The sequence below is a fragment of the Xiphophorus couchianus genome, chromosome 18 (genome assembly GCF_001444195.1).
Source record: "Xiphophorus couchianus chromosome 18, X_couchianus-1.0, whole genome shotgun sequence".
Classification (NCBI taxonomy): Eukaryota; Metazoa; Chordata; class Actinopteri; order Cyprinodontiformes; family Poeciliidae; genus Xiphophorus; species Xiphophorus couchianus.
The window spans coordinates 360,986-383,291 of record NC_040245.1 but is presented as its reverse complement, the minus strand read 5'-3'; the positions used below and the strand labels follow the sequence as shown (position 1 = coordinate 383,291).

Sequence of the window (22,306 nt, the reverse complement as noted above, 5' to 3'; positions counted from 1 at the left end):
TTTTGTGGGTTAGAGTACAAAGATTCATTAATTTTGGTTACAAATAATATAAAGTATGTCCTTCATCAGCAGTGATTATTTTGAAACAGTTTCAGTAATTCGCCACTTGGGGTCAGTAATACTCCACATAAGACAAAGAGATTGACGGGGAAACAGGGTTTTCAGAGAAAGGAACTTGTATCAGACAGAGAACTTGCCCTATCAAATTGAAACAAAGATGATGAAAATCTACACCAGTATTTTGACAGTAGGGGTCAGTGTTACTATACGAATGACAGACCCTGAGGGATCTGGCAAGTTTCTAAGGTGGTTCTGGTGTGGTTCTGACGTGGTTCTATTGTGGTTCTATGATGGTTCTGACGTGGTTTTGTTGAGGTTCTATGATGGTTCTGGTGTGGTTCTTGTGTGGTTCTATGGTGGTTCTGGCATGGTTCTATGATGCTCTTGGTGTGGTTCTATGATGGTTCTTGTGTGGTTCTGGTGTGGTTCTATGGTGGTTCTGGCATGGTTCTATGATGCTCTTGGTGTTGTTCTATGATGGTTCTGGTGTGGTTCTGATGAGGTTCAGGTGTGGATCTGGCGAGGTTCTATGGTGGTTCTGGAGTGGTTCTTTGATTGTTCTGATGTGGTACTATTGTGGTTCTATGATGGTTCTAATGTGGTTCTATGATGATTCTGATGTGGTTCTATGGTGGTTCTGGTGTGTTTCTATGATGGTTCTTGTGTGTTCTGATGTGGTTCTGGTGTGGTTCTTGTGTGGTTCTGATGACATTCTGGTGTGGTTCTGGCGAGGTTCTGATGTGGTTCTATGATGGTTCTGGCGTGGTTCTTCTATGATTCTGACGTGGTTCTGATGGTTCTATGATGGTTCTTGTGTGTTCTATGGTGGTTCTGGCGTGGTTCTACGATGGTTCAGGTGAGGTTCTGGCGTGGTTCTATGGTGGTTCTGTGTGTGCATCTATGATGGTTCTTTGATGGTTCTTGTGTGGTACTGTGTGAACCTTGTGTGGTTCTGATGAGGTTCTGGTGTGGTCCTTGTGTGGTTCTATGATGGATGTGGTGTGGTTCTGGGGAGTTTCTATGGTGGTTCTGGTGTGGATATGGCAAGGTTCTAGGGTGGTTCTGCCGTGGTTCTATGATGGTTCTTGTGTGGTTCTGATGTGGTTCTGGTGTGGTCCTTGTGTGGTTCTGTGATGGATCTGGTGTGGTTCTGATGTGTTTCTAAGATGGTTCTGATCGGGTTCTGGTGTGGTTCTTGTTAGAATAATTATGTTTTGTTATCATTCTTACATAAGTGGTCACCAGTTTGCTTTTCATTCATAGGTTTGGTTTTCACAGGAGGAATCTGTTAAACTGTGTGAAAGACAAAACTTGCTTTTTCTCTAAACCTTGAAGCTGCAGCTGCTCCTTATCTGGGGATCCTCCATAAACTGCTTGTGTGTAGAATGTTTCAGAATAGCCTCCTTTGATTTATCACTCTCCCACATTTCACTCTGGACTCCTTTCTTTCCTCATGCTTAATAAAAAGATAGGCTTTGCTGCGGAGAGTTAGAACACATGGTGAACTGTTCGGAGGAACAGTTCTCTGTGTCTCCTTCTGCAGAAGCTTGGTTGAAAACTCAAACGTTGTCTGTGGTTCTCTTTATGTAGGTTTGAGAACTACCTATCATCTTGGTGCCATGACCCGGATCTCAGCATACCCGTTCGCTGACCGACGGAGGAACGATGCGCTGAAACCCGTGCACGGCCAGAGTCGGCAAGACTTTTAATAAAGTCCCAGGAAGTGAATTCTTCGCTGGCCCAGCGCCTAGGTCCGACTGTCTGTCAGCAGCGGAGTGAAGAGATCCGACCGGACAGGATTAACCGACAAAAACGTGAGTTGATAAGCGCTTTTAATTTGGGTTGATGTCCCAATTTAGGGTTGAAGTCCCCATAAAATAATATAAAAATATATAAAAAGAGGGTTGGAGTCCCGTCCATAATTGGGTTCAAGTCCCAATTTGATTGAAAATAACATGAAATAAAAGACAGGAGCAGATTTGAGTCCCCACCTTTTTGGAGCCAGCCGGATGTTTTGTGTGTGTGCATGCGTGTGTGTGTATGTGCGTGCGGGGGTGTGTGTGTGCGTGCGGGGGTGTGTGTGTGTGCGGGTGTGTGTGTGTGTGTGTGTGTGTGGGTGTGTGTGTGTGTGTGTGTGCATGGTGCTTCTGTCAGTAGGCTTTTTGTCATAGGAATTAGAATCCAATGTAAAAAACGGTCAAACTTAGTTTGACCTAGAAGCCTGTTCTTAAGCACTCAGCATTTTATTTGAAGTAAAAGCACAAAATACCTACACTAAGCTAAATCGCAGAGTACTAAAAATAATGGGAAATAAGAGTTGCTGTAATTCCTCACTTGCTGAGGATCCCCAAGGGGTTCTGGAACCTCAAAGGATAGTTTGTAGCAGCCTGACTGTTTTGCATGCTCAAAGAGGACTTATGACTTTCTTAAAGAGGGAAGCTTAAGTGTAAAAAAAATTTAACAGGTGCAAAAACAACTTGATGAGAAATGAAATGAAACAATAAAAAAAGAGAAAATTTTTCTGTTCTTAATCTTAATCTGTTCTTAATCAATACATTAAGAACAATGTTTTTAATGTATTGATTACTGGGTAGAATAATTACAAAAGATTAAAACACCAACTTGGTGCTATGATCCTTTGGCTGTATGTCTGGAGGGGTCAGCGAACAGAGTTTGGTACCGACCTGGACTTTATCCAGACTCATATCTCACTTAGGTTCCAAATGAGAGGAGTTCTGTTGGCTGGATTCACAGCTTCAGCATTAAGGATCAACAAACTTAAAGTAATTCCTTGGTCTCTGATTAGTTGTTCACTCAGACTAAGTTAATTTAAACTTAAATTAACTTACATTCTACATTTTAAAATCTAACAAGGCAAAGGATAAAAGAGACTACGGGTTTTAACATGCTTCATGTTTATATGTGTTTGAATAAGTAAATAACTTATAAAAATGTTGGGTAATAAATGGCTAAAACTATACAATCAAAAGAGAGAAAAGATATATATGAAATATATTTAGAAATAAAAACACAGTAGGAGGACAAATATGACACAATCATTCTTAATGTTTTCCAATACTATAAAAATATGTAGAGTAAATATTACATTTTCACAATTCTGTCAACAAAGATTTGTGTCATAGCCTGTGACGTTTCTTTCAGCTAGGCGGCTCAAGGCAGGTGGCTGTTGTAAGCAAACCGACGGGTATGAGGTGGGCCATGGAGAGCAAAGGGGAAAAGAGAAAAATAGCCGAGGAGAGATTCTACAATTCTTGGACCGAATCATTTGCATTCATTGCCAATACGGAAGGATTACCTGAATGTTTGCTCTGTGGCAAGAAGTTGTCAAATAACAAAAAGGCTGTACTTTCTGGACTATAGAGCGCACCGTACTATAAGAGGCACCTACAATTTCTTTTTTAAATAACTGGAAACGTACATACATACGTCGCACCAGGCTATAAGCCGCATGGTTCAAAGTGTGGGGACAAAGTAGTGGCTTATAGTCGGAAAAATACGGTAATGTGGAAAAACGTTTCCAGGGACGGTTTGTTACATTAGCTGCCGCGTCAAGATTAAAGTTGCATCTTACATGCTCTATGTCGAGAAGCTGTTCAGTGACGTCCATAAACAGAAATCACATTAAACACGTAAGAACACAATCCTGCCATAGGTACATATATTTAATAACAAAGTGGTTGTTTTTATAAATTGATTAGTGATTTTTGTCAATACATATTTAGAATGACATTTAGCGATATTATTGTGTTTGTTGCTCAGATCCGAGGATGGCTGCGTGTCAAAAGAGAAGAGGATGCTGCTATATTTTACCATTGCACTGACTTGCTTGGCATTTGCACAGAAATCAAACTTAAACTGTATTAATTTAATTTTATACTTTACCTTTTCAAAAGGCTGCTGTTTTATTTTATAACTGCAGGTTGCGTTTTATTGCTCTCCATTTGTTGCCCAGATAAGCGGCACGTTAAGCATGTTCCGTTTAGTTGTTTGTTCGATCACACACTTAACTGTGATTATTTACAAAGAGCAATCGTCGCTATGCAAACTGCATTTGGGAGCAGATTTTACGGGTTCCAAAATGAAAATAAAATGACCCTTTCCCTGTCAATCTTCATAATAAAAATGACATCAAACATCAGATTTCTTTATTGCATTTCTTTAATTTTATCAATGCAATGAAACATAATATATTAATATTGTAATATTAATATATTAATATTGTAGGCAAACTTAATGCACCATTGTACAACAGAGTCACGTGGTGCGTCATTCCGTCCAGGACGCAGGGAGGCTAATACAGCTAATATAAACACTTAAAGCTGGTTTTGCCTTCATTATAAACATACAGTATATAAGCCTTTTAATCTTTTGCGGCTCCAGACAGATTTGTTTTTTGTTTTATGGTCCAAAATGGCTCTTTCAATATGTTGAGTTGCCGACCCTTGGTCTAACCTCTGACCTCAACTCGAAGCTGTCCTGCCATGGACCAGATGAAGTCCCTTCTTCGTCACCAGTTAATGACGGCGATCAAGAAGACAAAGAAGAGTTCCATCACCTCCAGACACTAAAGTATCTGCTGATCTTAATTCCTTGACACCTGGGAACTGCTATTCAGCAAACTCCTGCATGGTGTCCTGCTGGACATTGGACTGAAACTACATTCCTGTGTTTGGATGGAACTGAACTCTTACAACCTCCGCTGATCTACTCCCTGACATCAGCGTGGAGAAGGGAAGGATAACATGCTTCAGAGATGAAGACAACAAACTGAACTATTTGACGCTTGTTTCATTTGTGTACAACATGGTCATTGACTGAGGGACAGTCTGGACAACTCAAGATCCAACACCAGAGACGGGGGGGCTGGACGAGAGAGAGGAGGGAGGATTACGCTCCAGCAGGAGGAGGAGGGTGCAGTGAGACAGAAAGGAGACATCCAAAGATAACTGTATCACACACACAGCTGTTATACACTGTTATTGCAATGAAGACTTGCTTGCTTGCTAACTCTGCACACGTATTATCTAGCCAGAAGAGGAAGTCTTAGAGGCTTTTATGTTCAATGTTAGACAAATTCTCTCAGTTTGTCCCTGTTAACTCTGAGTCCTGAACAGCAGGACCAATGCTAAGGATCCTCTTATGGCCCACGAGCCATAGGTTGGGAAACTTGAAGGGAAAACTGCAATCACTAAAAGTTCAGCAAAGAAATAACAAAAACTTATGCCACTAAATTACACCAACTAAAAATTATCAAAGATTCTAAGCTAATAATGATTTGCAAAATTTTCTTTTTCCTTTTTTAAAGACTATCCTGGTAATACATGCTAGTTTGGATTTAAAATTAAATATCTCTAAGTTTTAAAACTAAAAATAAATAAATATATAATTCATACTGCAGTGTTCATATGCCATAAAGTATTTGTTGCATTTAAATCAAACAGTTAATTTAGAGTTTAATTCTTTAAATGAATTTCATTAAAATGGGTGAAGTGTTACAGCAGCAGGAAATTCAGTTGCTGCTGGATTCTAACACGTCTGAGATAAGGATCCTGACAACTAAAGATAAATATTAATACAAAATTGTCAGCTGGTTTTAAAATGCAAGGTTAAAAGAAACTTTTATATTTTAAGTAACTAGTTACTCCAAAATAATGATTGCGAATAAAGGTAATATTTTCTACGTTAAGTTTAAAACCTTTTATCTAGGTTTGATTGATTGATGATTATTAAATTCATAAAGAAATATTGAATTAAAGGATTTGAGATTTGGTTTAATTTCAGGGTGGTCATTTTTGTTTAAAATAGTAAAAAACAATGTTCTGCAGAAGAGCCAACTCTGGGTTGTGCCATCTGTCAGGAGTAAAACAGAAGTGTTCCACCTTGATGAATCTAACAACATCCACATGTAAGATCTCTAATAAATTGCCTCTTTGCTAACAGCTCTCCTACAAACAATATAACTGCCAGCTAAAACTAGCAGTTTGTAAGTGTTCAGCACACACCACAGGAAAGGATGAGGTTTTATAATGAAAACAGGTCAGCTGATCAAATGTTAAATAAAAGAAGCAGCAACAGGACAACATGGAACTGGAAACTTCCTAGAATAAAATGAAGAAAACAAATGAGAATTAAAGGGGCAACACTGAATGATGATCAAATTTTTCAAGTAAATAGACAAACCTACCAAAATCCCTGTAAGACAGCTGCAATTTTGACACATGGATATTTGTCAATGTGTCAACAGGGAGGATAATTACTATATTACTACCAAATATGGATTAAAAATTTAATTCTTACTTAAAAATGTTTGTACTGCATGTCTATGTTAAAAACAATTCTCAAGGAAACATGACACCAAAAAGAGGAAGTTTCCCAAAACCTTCTTATCCCTTCCAGACAATGCATATGGATTTTATTGAACTTACACAAAGTGGACCATATAAATATTGTTTGGTAATGACTGATGCATTTTCTAAATGGGTTGAAATAGTCCCAGCAAAGCACACAGATGCTCTGACAGTAGCTAAAGCTATTTGTAAAACTATTATTACATCACATGGCATACCACAAACCTTTTATAGAGAAGAGCAGATTAAGAAAATGTATGGAAACATCTAACAGGCTGTGGCCAGAATGTTTAGGTTTGGTGAAGTTCTACATGAGAATTACACCCACACAGGAAGGATTAACCATTTGAAATAATTTATGGAAGACCATAAAGATTACCGATATTTTCTGCAGATTTACAGAAAGCAGATGAGGAGCAAACATTGGCAGACTAGATGATTAGGACTCTAAGACAGAAAGAGGTATCAAATGCAAATTTACTGCCCTCTGACTCTCCTCTCCCACAGAAAACCCCTCCCATCAAGCCAGCAGACTGGGTGTATATCAAAGTCATAAAAAGGAAGAGCTGGGCCAGTCCACAGTGGGAGAGACCATTCCAAGTGCTGATAACCACACCAACTGCTGTAAAGATTGCTGAAAGACCCAGCTGGATACATCTCAGTCACTGTAAGGTGCAGAGGGTGTTAGACCTCTAATTCAGAGTGACAGGGAAGCCTGACTTCAAAGGGGTTCTGCCGTTTAAGGCAGTTCGTCTCAACGTCAGTGAAGAAACCAACAAATCCTCACTCTGCTAGGCTGGGGGTCCTGAATACTGGGGGTATTCTGAGCAGCAATGGGGTCACATGCCAGGTGGAACCTCTACTGTGACTGCAGCATGTCTACTGTTTTGCAGAGGGAGTGGTCTCACTCTCAACAGGATAAGAAGAGAAGCAGACACATCCTCCCTCCAGACTCATCCACATGACTACAGCACCAACTTGTGGTGGCAACTGATGAATAGGTACCCTGCTCTACACACAACTCTGGACTGAGACCTGGAAACATAACCAAACAACAACAACTTTGTTTGTGACACCATGCCCCTGCCACAGATGGACCTCTGACTACCAGAAGTAATCACTTTGGTTAGTTTTAAGCCAGGACCCCTTGGTGTCTATGTGTATAACAATGGCACTACCGTTTTGGGGACCATCCCATGGAACCAGTGTAACAAAATCTAGACTTTCTGTGACAAGAAGGCAGACTTTTTCGACTGTAAAACCTGCCAAGCGATGAACCACATCAGTACTGACTGTTCCATAAGATGGAAGTCTGACCGCAACTGTACCAGAGTTAACCTTCTCAAGGTAAGGAGGTTCGACATCGGCAGCAAGACCAGGGGATGTCAAAGCTTCACCATCTGCAGAACCATCATTCCAGGGAACAGAGGATCCAGGACAATGGCAGATTGGTACTTTCTGTGTGGACACACTGCTTATGCTTCTCTTCCCAGAAATTGGGGAGGACTGTGTGCCCTGGTTCCCCTGTCCAACCCAGTGACTTTCCTGAAAAAGGTTCAGGAAAGGTTCAGGATGCTCACAGCCATGGACGCTACCGCACTAGCAGAGACATCATGCTGGAAGTCCAAAGGTGAGGATGCCTTGCTACAAAATCTATAGTTCCTTGGAAATTCAGTATCTGGGCCGGCAGAGAAAGGTTTATGCAAAGCCTATTCCCATGGGTGGGAGTAGCTGAAGTTTGAGAACACGTTGGGATCAACAGGTGCATCCTGCTGTGTCTCATCAACAACACTTGCCAGCTAGCCAACGGCACTGCAAAAGCGCTGACTGCATCGAGAAACATGGTCCTGCAAAACTGTGTTATGTTAGATCTTCTCACAGCCTCTCAGGTAGGTGTCTGCAAGATCATAGGCTCAGCGTGCTACACATTTCGTCCCTGACGAAACAGGAACTGGAGGAACTATACATGATGCCCTGCATGAATTGGAAGACCGTAAGGACTATATGGACAGTGCAACTCAGGGGTCACAACCTTTTGACCTTGTTTCTTGGCTCACCTCTGGACCATGGTGGCAGCTTTTGTTAAAGATTGGAACATCCACCTTGACTGTACTGATCCTATTCTGTCTTTTACAACTTACATCATTCTATGTCTTTGTAGCATGATGCTAAAGACATTTAACACTGCTCTGATCAGCTATCAGATGGTATGGGTAACCTCTGACAGATGAGGACTATATATGGTTCCAGAAGAATGAAGATGAACTGAAAACAGGAACATGATGATGTTCTTTAATTAATAAACAGATTAAATCATTTGCTTAATGTCTCCTACACTGAACATGTGAAAACAAATTATGTTTGTGATGAAAAATGCATTTGGTTTATACTGTTTCTTCTATAACATTATATTCTTTCTTCTTTCCTGTGTTTGTATTCTTTTACCTGGCAACATAATATATGTATATAAAAAAAATTCCCTTCTCACCCACCGCGGGTGGTTCTTATCCTCTGAGCTCGGGTCCTCTACCAGAGGCCTGGGAGCTTGAGGGTTCTGCGCAGTATCTTGGCTGTGCCAAGGACTGCACATTTCTGGACTGAGATGTCTGATGTTGTTCCTGGGATCTGTTGTAGCCATTGGTCCAGTTTGGGGGTGACTGCCCCGAGGGCCCCGATGACCACAGGCACCACTGTGGTCTTCACCTTCCAGGCCTCTCCAGTTCCTCCCTGAGGCCCTGGTATTTCTCTAGTTTCTCGTGCTCCTTTTTCCTGATGTTGCAGTATGCTTGTGGTATATATATATATATATATATATTCTATTTTTCTTTTTCTTAAATTTTGCAACTGTATGTAAAAATTATAAATAGGGAGGAATGTTAGAATAATTATGTTTTGTTATCATTCAGTTCTAGTGTGGTTCTATCAGGTTCTTGTGGGGTTCTGGTGTGGTTCTATGGTGGTTCTGGTGTGGTTCTTGTGTGGTTCTGGCATGGTTCTATGGTGGTTCTTGTGTGGTTCTGTAGAGGTGCCTGCGGGTGGTTGCCTCTGGGGCCATAGGAGAATTTTTTCCCTTGAATGAAAGATGCACAGACAGGGTTTTTCGATCCTATACAGGTGGAACTGTTGGCCATGGGAGAGCAATGCACTGTAATTATACATTCACTGTAAGGTAAACTTGTTAATGATATATTGAATAAGATTGTAATTGTGTTATCTACATTAAATTTTTGTCTTCACTGGTTCATAAGTAGACCTCTACCCATACAATTCTCTTTAAGAAAATCATTCCTAATTAGAAAATAATTGTACTTATTTTAGGGGGGATATGTAGAGGAATATAATTATATTAATAGTTAAAAATTATGTTTGTTGGTTGGTTCGCACTAAGAGATGTTTTAACCTAAAATAAATGTATTGTGTCAAATGGATTGGATCAATCTGACCTAGAAGTCAGAAAGAAATTCAGATTTGGAGAAGATTTGGAATAACAATCATTAAAGAGAGGAAAGTTGTTAGTTTAAGCTGTTGTGCAAGAAAGTTCAGGGCCAGACATTTCTCCTGCTCGCCAGCAAAGGAACTGGGCCGGAGCTCAAGACGTGGGAAGGAACCTCTGTTTGGATAGATAAGAATAATAACTAGCTTGTTTTGCACCTTTGAAATGGAGCAGATGTTGGAGGTCAATAGGTCTTAATATTTCCAAGGAACTTCCAATACACATCCAGTGTAAGACGGAGTCAAATGAACTACGTAAATGGAGAAAAGCAACGCCATTGGTCAAGGCTTTCCAATACACACCAGTAGAGCTCGGACCCTATAAAAAACTGATACCAGAAGTAGAAGGCAAGAGATTTTGGGACTACTGTAACGATGTGTTTGTGATGTTTAGTTCCAAGGATGTGCATTAAAATCTCTTCTCGTTTTGACTATGAGCAGATGGAGTTCCGAGTCTTATTTAGCCTTTATTTATATACTCTATGAGTTTAGGCACCTTTAAATTCCTCCATAGTTCTGGCGTGGTTCTATGATAATTCTGGTGTGGTTCTGGTGTGACCATCTATGGTCATGAGCTTTGGGTCATGACCGAAAGAACGAGATCGCGGATACAAGCGGCCGAAATGGGTTTTCTCCGTAGGGTGGCTGGGCTCTCCCTTAGAGATAGGGTGAGAAGCTCAGTCATCCGGGAGGGACTCAGAGTAGAGCCGCTGCTCCTTCACATCGAGAGGAGCCAGTTGAGGAGCATCTGGTCAGGATGCCTCCTGGACGCCTCCCTGGTGAGGTGTTCCGGGCACGTCCCACCGGGAGGAGGCCCCGGGGAAGACCCAGGACACGCTGGAGGGACTATGTCTCTCGGCTGGCCTGGGAACGCCTCGGGATTCCCCCAGAAGAGCTAGAAGAAGTGGCTGGGGAGAGGGAAGTCTGGGCCTCCCTTCTGAAGCTGCTACCCCCGCGACCCGACCCCGGATAAGCGGAAGAAGATGGATGGATGGATGGATGGGTTCTGGTGTGGTTCTATTGCGGTTCTGATGTTGCTCTTGTGTGGTTCTGATGTGGTTCTACGATGGTTCTGATGTAGTTCTTGTGTGGTTCTGCTGTGGTTCTGGGGTGGTTCTATTGTGGTTCGGGTCTGGTTCTGGTGTGGTTCTATGGTGGCTCTGGTGCGGTTCTTTTGCGGTTCTGGTATGGTTCTTGTGTGGTTCTTTTCTGGTTCTGGTGTGGTTCTATTGCGATTCTGATGTTGCTCTTGTGTGGTTCTGATGTGGTTCTATGATGGTTCTGATGTAGTTCTTGTGTGGTTCTTTTGTGGTTCTGGTCTGTTTCTGATGTGGTTCTATGATGGTTCTGGTGTGGACTTGGCGTGGTACTATGGTGGCTCTTGTTTGGTTCTGGCGTGGTTCTATGATGGTTCTGGTGTGGTTCTGATGTATTTGTTGTGTGATTCTAATGTGGCTCGATTGTGGTTCTGTGATGGTTCTGGTGAGGTTCTATGGTGGCTCTGATGTTGCTGTGGTCCTTCTATTGTGATTCTTGTGTGGTTCTTTTGTGGTTCTGATGTGGTTCTGGTGCAGTCCTTGTGTGGTTCTGATGTGGTTCTGATGCGGTTCTATTGTGGTTCTGATGTGGTTCTATTGTGGCTCTTGTGTGGTTCTGGTGCGGTTCTTTTGTGGTTCTGATGAGGTTCTGATGTGGTTCTGGTGTGGTACTTGTGTGGTTTTGATGTGGTTCTTATGTGGTTCTGATGTGGTTCTGGTGTGGTTCTGGTGACGTACTGTGCAGCTTCCTCCGTTCCTGCAGGGGGTGCTGTCACACTCATTGGTCTTGATCTCGCAGTCGACGCCGGAGAAGCCGGGTCGGCAGCTGCAGGTGTAGCTGCCTTCGCCGGTGTTGGTGCAGGACGCTTGGTTCTGGCACGGCCGGTGGTTGGTGCAGTAGTTGAGGTCTGGAGCCGAGAGAGAAAGGAAGGGGGAAATTAGCAAAATGAAACATCAGAAGCCGGAGAACCTAAAACAACTGGATCCTGCTGGAAATGATGAGTTCTAGGTCTAGTTCTAGGACAGTTACTGAAAAATAAATGAAACACGTTATAGTTTCTCAGTAAGTAGGGTTACATCCAAAGGGGGATATTGATCAATATTCCATCTTGGCTGATATGGATATTATTGTGGCTGTGGCTAGCTGGTCGGTCGCCTAGCGCTAGGCGACTGACCAGCTAGGCATTTAACCAGTCGCTAGAGGCGTCGGTCGCCTAGCGCGTTGGTCGATTAGCGTCGGTCTATTAGCACGTCGGTCACCTCTAATGCTTCGCTCTACTAGCGCGTCTGTTACCTAGCTCGTCGGTAGCCTAGCGCGTCGGTCACCTCTAGTGCGTCGGTCGACTACCATGTCTGTCACCTAGTGCGTCGGTCACCTAGCGCGTCGGTCACCTAGCGCGTCGGTCGCCTAGCGCGTCGGTGGCATCTCTATAGTTCACCTCGGTGCAGATCACATGCACCAGCCTTCACTCAAACTGGACTATTTCTAAGGTGTTCTAGCAGAAAAGCTTCACCTGTATCAGGATTTATATGGACCCTGGAGAGGAATATTTTTCCTTTGGAGAATTCTTCATCATGGTAGGCATCAAGTTTAAAAGCCACCGCGTTAGCTCTGCTTATGCAAGCTCAATGTGAAGCACAAATATAACCTATAGTGGTGCTTTCAGAGGTGTGCGTTGAGCATGCAGTGAGAATTATATTTCTGTGAACAAAGATTATGAGCGGTGTGTGCGTTTCCATCTCAACACGCTGATCAGCAAGTGGCTCTGTCTGTGCTGAGACTTGGTAAAATTCGTGTTGTTCCTCGGTTGGACGCTGCGTTAGGCCAACCCATGGAGGAACTGTCGACCTTGTCTTGTAGTCATGCAGCGTTTTCCCCCTTTTTTTCTGCTGCCACAATCCTGCATCAAATGTCATCTCTATTCCAGTCAGGCAGACTTGTTGCTGTTTGTGATACGCCAAAACTCATAATTACTTTTAAAAAATTACATCTTTTGTTATCTTCTCGCCCATGGAGGTCGTCATTTTTTCACCTGATTGGTTGGTGACGCGGTTTGGTCCATTCTGTACTGGGATCTACATAGTAAACACAGGAAGGCTAACTTTATAGGAGTAGTTGTTTATCATATTGCGTTTGACTGGTGTAATTTTAGATACACTGTTGGCTGTAATGTATAGAGAAACAGTGAAGTGAGTCTGGATCGCTTCCCCACATGAAAAAAAGAAGAGTGCAGTGAGAGAGAGCCAGAGCCAAACACAACTACTGAAGGATGTACTATTGTGCCCTCAACATTTCTCTCCAGAAGACTGTCATTTGTACAAGCAAAATTGATGAAGGCTCTAACAGGTGATCAAGGCCAGCCCAAGGTATAAGCAAACTAAGTAGCCTCTTATGGCCCCAAGGCCGCTAGGGGGAACTGATTTTTTTTTTTAGTAATGAATTTTATGTGATTATATTAACAAAAACACAGAATTTCAATACAAGGTTGTGAATTTTTTTTTGTCATAAAATATATTTGATAATGTAAGTAGAAATCTTTCTTATATGGACAAAAAGAAAAGGAAACTGCTCTTGGGGGCCCTGGGCAGCCGCAGTTGGTCACCCTTCACCGGTAATATGAGCTGCAATGCAGAGCGCATCCAAACCTCCAAAGCACCGGTGGAGGATAAGTTATTAAAACAATGTCACAAAAAAGGAATTATCCTTCATGGAGAGAAAAAACAAAGACGAGGAATAAAAAAACAAGACGAAGGTTTGTTTTCATGCCTCTTGGTGATGTAATGTTTATCAAGAAGATTTGTGCTAATAGAAAATTTGCTTGATAGCGACCGTGAAAGTTTCAATTCAACAGCCAACCATTTATGCAAGAATGCTTGAATTTGTGTGAAACTGAGTTTTAACTTTAAATCTGTTGATTCTCGAGGTTGACCCTGTATATTACTGAGGTTTTTTGGATTCAAAACGTGTTTGAAAACTTCTCAAAGTTTGAAATTGTCTAGCAAAATGATTATACATCAGGCTACGTGGCTAAATATAGCAACATCTATGTATATTACCATATAGATGTTGGTAATATACATATTACCAACCTCTATCTACAGTATCTATAGATATCAAAATCTATATTACTATATAGATGTTGCTATATTTGGCAATAGTGCGATAACTACTACCCACTATCAATAGTGTTGGTAACAGTGGGGACACTATTGTTAACTGTAAACGTTCAGACCCGGTGGGTCGGTCTGTCAGTCAAACCTCTCACTGCAGAGCAGAAGAGGACAGAGATGATTTATAAACCTTTGCTAAGCAAGATAAGATTAGGGGATAAGATCAGCTTCACATGTAATCTTCGATCCCCCAAAATTAAGGAAATTGTCACCGATAAATGTATCCTATATGATACGTACACATAGGATATAATGTCAACAGCTCTGTCAGAGATACAATAACTTTAGCAGGTGTGTGAATGACCTAATCATCTGACTGTTGATTGCAGCCAGTCAGCATTATTAACAGGAATAGAGGGCCCCAAAACCACATTTCGCTGAGGGCCCCATGAAAGCTTGGGCATGCAGATGATCATTACCTTCCAAGCTAAAACCAAATGGCGTGTCGACAGTTTTTATTCACAAAGCACCTAAACCCAGTTGCTACTGTTAGAAACATCAGACAGACAGCGCTGGAAGCTCTTTGAATGCTAATGGAGCTAATGCTATTGCCACCAGCACTGAATGTGGAACCAATGACCGACACCGGACCCTAAACAGTTGATGGACACAGAGCTATTGACCCTTTGCACGTGATGTCACACTCCAACGAACTCCACCCGCTCCATCATGGACCGATGTCAAAACAACCAATGAGCTCCTTTAAAGTTAGTCCGAAACCAGACCTCTGCAGCCTAATGTCGCTTTTAGTCAGCTGATTTCACATTCTGGTCACAGGCTGCTGCGCGGTTCGCTGCACAGACAGACGAGGATGAAAACCAAACTTGTCATTTTATTTTATAACTCTTAATGATGAGGGAAGATGTAGGCGATGGACAGCAGCTGTCAGTCATGATGACTGGCAGTAATCACGGACAAGCAGCTAACGCTTTTTACAAGGTAAGAAGATTAACGTTCATTTACTTTATAATGATTAGAAAGATATCAAATACCACGTTATGGAGAAGGTACGCGTGTAACCATTAGTAACCATGGAGACGGTGCACCGTCATGTAGCCTGTATGGAAACAGCTGGTTAGCTGGTTAGCTTCTCATCTTTTGTTCGTTTTTAAGGCAGCCAGGTTTCAGGGGAAACGTCGTTTATGACACAGTGATATAAATCATGTGGTGTGAATTCAGCAAAAGTCGGTAATTTGATCAACTCGTCAGGAGGGAGGAGGTTCCGGTCGGTTTCTAAGCTAGCTTCTGTAAATCCCGCCATCTACGAGCCCAACCAGGTGAGCAACGTTCACAGATAAATTAACTCGATTCAAACAAGGAGAAGCCACGAATAAAAAAATCTTTGGAAAACCTTCAGTCGCTCTGTTCAATACTCCCGTCCCTCACTTCCAACGTCCATCATGGCGCCTCAAATGATTGCGTAACGTGAACGGTCAATAGAACCACTTACCGGTCTTGTATGAAAATCTGTCCCCCTGTGTCAGGAGCGCGCATTGCAGCCAGAGAGGCGGATCTGACAGATCTGATCATCTCCACGGTGCTTCTGATTGATTTCTCGGTAAAACAACTCATATAATCATGTCAAGGTTGTAACATTCAGTTTAATCAGCTGCTGTTGTTTTAAAAAGAAGCAATAATAAAATTGTAAAATACATGAATAAATAAGGTCTTCCTACGCTGTTTTTTGTTACTATTCTAAACGCCAAGAGAATTAGTCTTTTTTCAACTTTTGTCACGTAAGCCTGACAAATAAAAGTCAGAAACCAAACACAGTTTTCCAACACATTTATATTTTTTATATTTAGTATTTATAATTTTCCATTGCTGATATAAGAGGATGGAAACTGGCTGATAGCAGGGAACAAAAATTAAGACTTCCTGAAAAGACGAGTGTAGACTTTCTGGTAAATCCCGTTCTAATGTAAAATATGACAGATTACTGGATTAAGAAAATTTCTAGTATACTACATGCTATCGCACATAACAATCTTTGAGAATTTGGAACCATTTGCTCCCACTTTACTCAAATCTAACTCTTAAGTAGCTCACATTCATCAATCTGTGTCAGCTGGGGGTTTCTTGACACAGTGATGGTGGAACCACTTATTGCTGTCTTACCCTTTGTTGTGACATAATGAATTCATAAGATCAAATAAAAACAGGGCCTGTAAATATCGACAGCTCATAATTTGGTTTGTCAAAATATGCATCCCTGAGCCAAATAGAGACTTAGGAAGGATTTCACTTTCCTACATAATCATTCCTGTTCTCTGAGCTACTGTATTTGTTTCATACCAATAGGACAATATTTGGGGAAAATAGATAGAGCATGCATATATCTGCAGGAACAAAATCCATATTGCCAAAAAATGCATCTCCCTGCTAACATGGAGGAATTAAGAGTTAAGAAGAATTTCACCTTTTCTACATAATCAGAGTAGTTCTATGAACTGCTGGGATGAGTTTTATATCAATAGGTTGATATTTGAGGAAAATAGAGAGGGCATGCAGATATTGGAATTGGGAATTGGTGTGGCAGCTGAAGGAGGAACAGCTTGTCCTGCTCTCTCCCGTCTTTACTGATAACTTTGCCTGAGTTATTTTTAAAGTGACAGTTTTTATAGTTATATTCACATTTTCAACATCATAACTGGATTACTACAAACCTAAGGACTGAGGGATTTTCTTACTTTTATTTTTACCTTACTTTTCTTCATCTCCAAGTTGAACCAGGACAAAATGCCTCTGGCCGACCCCAAGGACATTAGCAGTATTATACACCGACTTCAGTCTATAGAAAGGAAGATTAAACTGCTGGAGGTTAACTTTGAAATCAACACTAATGGAAATCAGACAACTCTTCCTCAAATCAACGGAGAGGTTGTACGCCTCGCATCAAGCAGCTCACCCTGGAACGCTCTGGGTGCCAAGCCGAAGCAAAAGTCTCACACCGCAGATCCGATGAGACGACTGACAGGGAGAACCCCTCACCTGGACGAATCAGCGTGGCCGGCTCTGAGCCGAAACCCACCTTCAACCTCAACACCTGCTCCACCAAAGAAAAACAAACAAGCAGCTGCAACCAAAACGGTTCCACCGACCGCGCTCCCAAGGACAGAGCGACCAGCCCGGGCCTCAAAACATTCTGACTCTGTGGGAATCCCACTGAAAAACAGATTTTCTGTACTCCAGCCTGAGCCTCTGAGTGAAACCTCGCTTTCAAACACCAACAATGAGGCAAGTCTAACACATCCACCCCCCAAAGCTCCAAAGGACAAAGCGGCTACCAGGAAAACGAAAGGTATGCCAACAGTGCTTATTGTTGGAGATGAGGCAGTAAATGGAATCAGTCATGTTTGCAATCCCAAGAAAATGAGAGTGATTTCTTTTCCTGGTGACACTGTATCTGATTTAACTCGTAAAGTTCTTTCGCTAAATGCTGATCAGTCAGGTATTGAGTCTTTAGTTGTGCATGTTGGAGCCAACAATGTGGCAAAGCAGAAATCTGAGATTCTGAAAAAGGACTTTAATATTCTACTGAACACTATGGAAAATTAAAAATGAAGTTATTTCTCAGTGGTCCAATTCAATCACCTCAATGGGGAGACGAAAAACACTCCAGGCTGGACATGATAAACAAATGGCTGATTAAAAGCTGCTCTGCCAGCTCAGTGACCTTCATCGATAACCTCTGGATCTATTGGCAGCGCTTTCACCTTTTTGGAAGAGGCGGACGCAATCTTAATAAACATGGGATAAAGCTACTCACTGCAAATCTTTTTCATTTTATCAACAAGGACAGCAACAACAAGGCTCAAGGATTTCTGAATAGGAAGAAACCCTCTGCTTATCAGGAACAAAAACAAGCTGATATAACATCGACTAGAGACGGAGCGACTGGTTCCCTTCCTCCTTCTCCCCCCCTCTTCTCACCCACTCATTCACAGGATTCACAAGATACACATGGAGAAATGTCTTCTGGACCGGAGTTTCTTAAATTTACAGATGGAATGAATCAACAGGTTGTACTTGGGACGTCTCTCCTTAGTGCTCACGTAGCAGACCTCACTTCATTTAAGCCACCTGACTCTAACGTCCCAGAGGATCCATCACTCTGCGTTTCTGAGGTCTGAGGTCTGAGTCCAGACTTTATCTTTACACCCTTCTTGCTCCAGAATGTGTCTGGCCCCCCGGCACTGCAGAACAGGACATTACCTGTCCGGATCACTACAAGAAAATTTACAAGAAACAGAAACATAAAATACAGCTGTTTTAATTCAAACATCAGACTGAAGATTTCTTGGCCTCCAAGTCACTTAAACTCTTTTAAATACCAGATCTCTCTGTGCTAAAGCTCTATTAATTAATGATTTCATCACCGAGCATAATATCCATGTTATGTTTCTGACAGAAACATGGTTGAATGATAATAATGAATCGATCGTACTAATTGAATCTGTGCCTCCTAACTACAATTTCTTCAATGAGAATAGAAAACATAAAAAAGGAGGAGGCGTGGCTTCAATATTTAAGAATACCATAAATTGTAGTAAAATCTCTTTGGGTCACTTCACGTCTTTTGAGTATCTTGGAATTGAGGTTAAAGGCCGCAAACGAACTTTGACTGTAACTCTATACAAAACTCCAACTTTTGTGGAAAATTTCTTTACTGACTTGAATGAACTTCTATCTCTTATATGTATTGATTATGATTGTTTAATAATTGCCGGTGATTTCAACATTCATGTTGACGACCCCCAAGACAGAGGGGCAAAAAAGCTCTAATAGTTTAGAGACTTTTGGTCTAACACAACATGTCAAACAAGCAACACGCACTCAAGGACACACACTGGACCTGGTTATCAGTAAGGGTGTGAATATTTCCAATGTCTCTGTAACTGATGTCGCCTGTTGCATCACTTCCTGTTATCTTTGAAAGTTCTTTATCTTTTAACCCACTTGGACAAACAGCAACCATCACAAAACGTTCTCTCACTGAAAACGCAAAGTCGGCCTTCTATCACCTGAAGAACATTTCCAGGATTAAAGGACTAATGTCTCAGCCAGATCTAGAGAAACTCATCCATGCCTTCATCTTCAGTCGTATTGATTATTGCAACAGCGTCTTCACAGGTCTGTCCAACAAATCAATCAAACAGCTGCAGCTGATCCAGATGCTGCTGCTGGCGTTCTGACTAAAACCAGGAAGATAGAGCACATAACACCAGTTTTAAAGTCCCTCCACTGGCTCCCTGTAGCTCAAAGAATAGACTTTAAAATACTGATGTTAGTTTATAAATCACTGAACGGCTTAGCACCACAATACATTAAAGATCTGCTGTTGTTGTATCAACCTTCCAGACCTCTCAGGTTCTGGTTCTGGTTCTGCTCTGCATCCCCAGAACCAGAACCAAACGAGGAGAAGCAGCTTTCAGCATCTATGCACCACAAATTTGGAACAAACTTCCAGAAAACTGTAAAACAGCTGAAACACTGACTTCTTTTAAATCTCGACTAAAAACCCACCTGTTTAGGATTGTATTTGAAATGTAATCAATTACAGATTTAATGATGGAACCTGAATTAATGCTTTGTTTTGATGATTGATTCTATGTTGCTTTGTGTTTCTGTGTTTGATATGATGTAAAGCACTTTGAAATGCCTTGCTGCTGAAATGTGCTATACAAATAACATTTGATTGATTGATTGATTGATTGATTGATTTGCAGGCTAATAATAGGCTTTGCCAAAAAATGCATCCCCTGCTAACATGGAGAAATAAAGAGTTAAGAGGGATTTTACCTTTTCTACGTAATGTTCTCTGAGCTTCTGCTATAAGTTTCATATCAACAGGACAATACACAGGGGATACAAATATTGGCAGGTTCAGAAATTAAAATGCATCCCCCCTACATTAATAGACTAACAGACAGTAAAAGATGATATAAAATGTTCTACATAATGGGATTCTGTTTTGTAATGCTTTAAGCTATTATGGTGTTAAAAGAAAAATCGGGGAATTTCAAACCATCTGTGGAGAATATTTTCATCAGACAGTGACTGAAAGACGTTCGACTCATGTGTCGATAAAGATGTAAAAACCGTATTTATTTCAATTAATCTGCGACATAAAACCCGCCGTTTTAGGGCTTACATGGTTAAGAAACGTGATAATGTTACGAATATCTTTACAAGTTTCCTCTTCGGTCATATTTCAGTCTGTTTTCTCATCAATATGCGAGATTTTAAAGCGACCCTCCCGCGGCAGGGCATGCAATTCTCAGCAGGCATGAGTTTCTCGGCATAACACCTGATCACACAGTCCATCCAGAGTTACGTCTCATTCATTGTTTCATTATGAAGCTGAAAGCAGCAGCAGCTCCTACGGCCAACTCTTCACATCTTGTGATTTCTACGTTCATTAAAAAGACTTAAAGACGTTACCCATGAGGGGCGCTGTTGAGCGGTCAGTGGAGTAGAACCTGGGTGGTGGTAGCTCCTGCCAATTTCTTTTAAAATTCTTATTTAATTGTGCTTCTCATTGTAAACCAAGTCTTTATCTACTTTTTTGCACTCTGGTCCTGTGTATATATTTTTGGGGAAAATCTCGTACTATTCAGACGCAGCTAAAGTCATGCTCACAGGCCTCGGCTTCTTTGCCGCTAGAGCAGGGATGGCAACTCCAGGCCTGGAGGGCCGGTTCCTGCAACTTTTAGATGTGTCTCGACTTCAACACACCTGAGTCAAATAATGAGGTCATTAGCAGGACTCTGGAGATGTTGACTGTATTTAGGAGGTGATTCAGCTGTTGGATTTAAATGTGTTGGATCAGGGAGACGTCTAAGAGTTGCAGGGCACCGGCCCTCGAGGACCAGGATTGACCACCCCTGCGCTAGAGCCATGTGTTGTAACCGCTCCGACTCAGATGAACCCGGAACCCTAAAGCTCCAACTACTGTCCTCTTTGAAAGAAAACATCGCCGGCATTATTAAGAAGGAGCTTCAAGAGGTTCTTGGAGACGCGCTGTCATCCATTAAAGCTGAGGTACGTGAAGACGCAGCTAGCAAGTGACTATGCTGCTACTGATGCTAAGCTGGTTAAGCTAACGGCCACGGTGGGGGACGTGGAGGAGGCGCTCACGGGTTGCACTGATGACATTACCGGTATGAAAACTACTCTGGAGCAGCTTACGGCTAAGGTCACCAAGGTCACCATGTTGGAAGACAAGTGTGAGAACTTAGAGTCAAGATCGCGCCGCAACAATATCAGGATCATCGGTGTGGAGGAGGGCGCTGACTCCTGCTCACCTACTACCGCTGGTGGACCGGTACCGCTGGTGGACCGGTCTCATCGCTCTCTCCAGCCCAAACCAGGCGAACGACCTCGAGTAATTGTGTGCAGGCTTCATTACCACAGTGACTGTCTGGACATTTTACGTCGTGCGAGGGAGCGCCAGCGGATTAAAGTCGGAGCTGGAACTATATCGATTTTTCCGGATCACACTGCTAAGGTTGCCCGGGCTGCAGCAGCCTGCAATGAGGTAAAGCGGCTACTTCGTGGCATGGAAGGGATCAGGTACGGACTTTTCTACCCAGCGCAGCTGCGCATTACTTACAGTGGAGTAGTAAAGGAGTTTACTGCATCCGAGGACGCAAAGCAATACGTTCAAACTTTGATTTCTGAGTGATTCCTATTTGCTCTTAATGAGCCCTGGTCATAGACTGTTAGGGTGAATATATAGTTCTTAACTTTTAGTCAGAATTGAGGCTTATTTACATCACTTGGATATTAAAGATATGGTTACATCCCGTTCAGTTTAGAAATTAATAACGCTTGTGAGCATCTACACTGATGTTTATTGTTATGTAGTATTTTTCTCCATTATATAGGGATTTTAAGGTTCTCAATCTTGTTGCAAGATAATAGAAATAATCTTAAAGTAGCATAATAATGCACATACTAGTATTCTAATTTGGAGGTTGGTGGAGGTTAGCCAGAGGTCCCCTGGCTAACCTCTGGCAGTTCTTGTTAAACACACTTCTGTATTTGTTCGCTCTGCTTTATCTCCGAGTTCACATTTTATTGTGAACTACTGCCGTGTATAACACTGCTGTCTCCATTGTTCTGTTTTTATGGAGACTTTGGGTGTTGCTTTGTTATGGGTTTATTTTTGGGTAT

The 22,306-nt window shown here is 41.8% G+C and overlaps 1 protein-coding gene and 1 long non-coding RNA gene across 3 annotated transcripts in view; one reads left to right on the top strand and one right to left on the bottom strand.

The window, feature by feature from the left end:
* Positions 1 to 22,306, bottom strand: part of dlc (deltaC) — a 323,636-nt gene that overhangs the window by 206,545 nt on the left and 94,785 nt on the right. For both annotated transcript variants that reach the window (XM_027998937.1, XM_027998938.1), the window contains exon 6: positions 11,696 to 11,865. In XM_027998937.1, the coding sequence (XP_027854738.1) occupies positions 11,696 to 11,865 (170 nt within the window). The remainder of the gene's footprint in view (positions 1 to 11,695; positions 11,866 to 22,306) is intronic.
* LOC114133214 (uncharacterized) lies at positions 6,254 to 8,796 on the top strand. The gene is made up of 2 exons (XR_003593122.1): positions 6,254 to 8,190; positions 8,377 to 8,796. It is a non-coding gene; the product is annotated as an uncharacterized LOC114133214 (long non-coding RNA).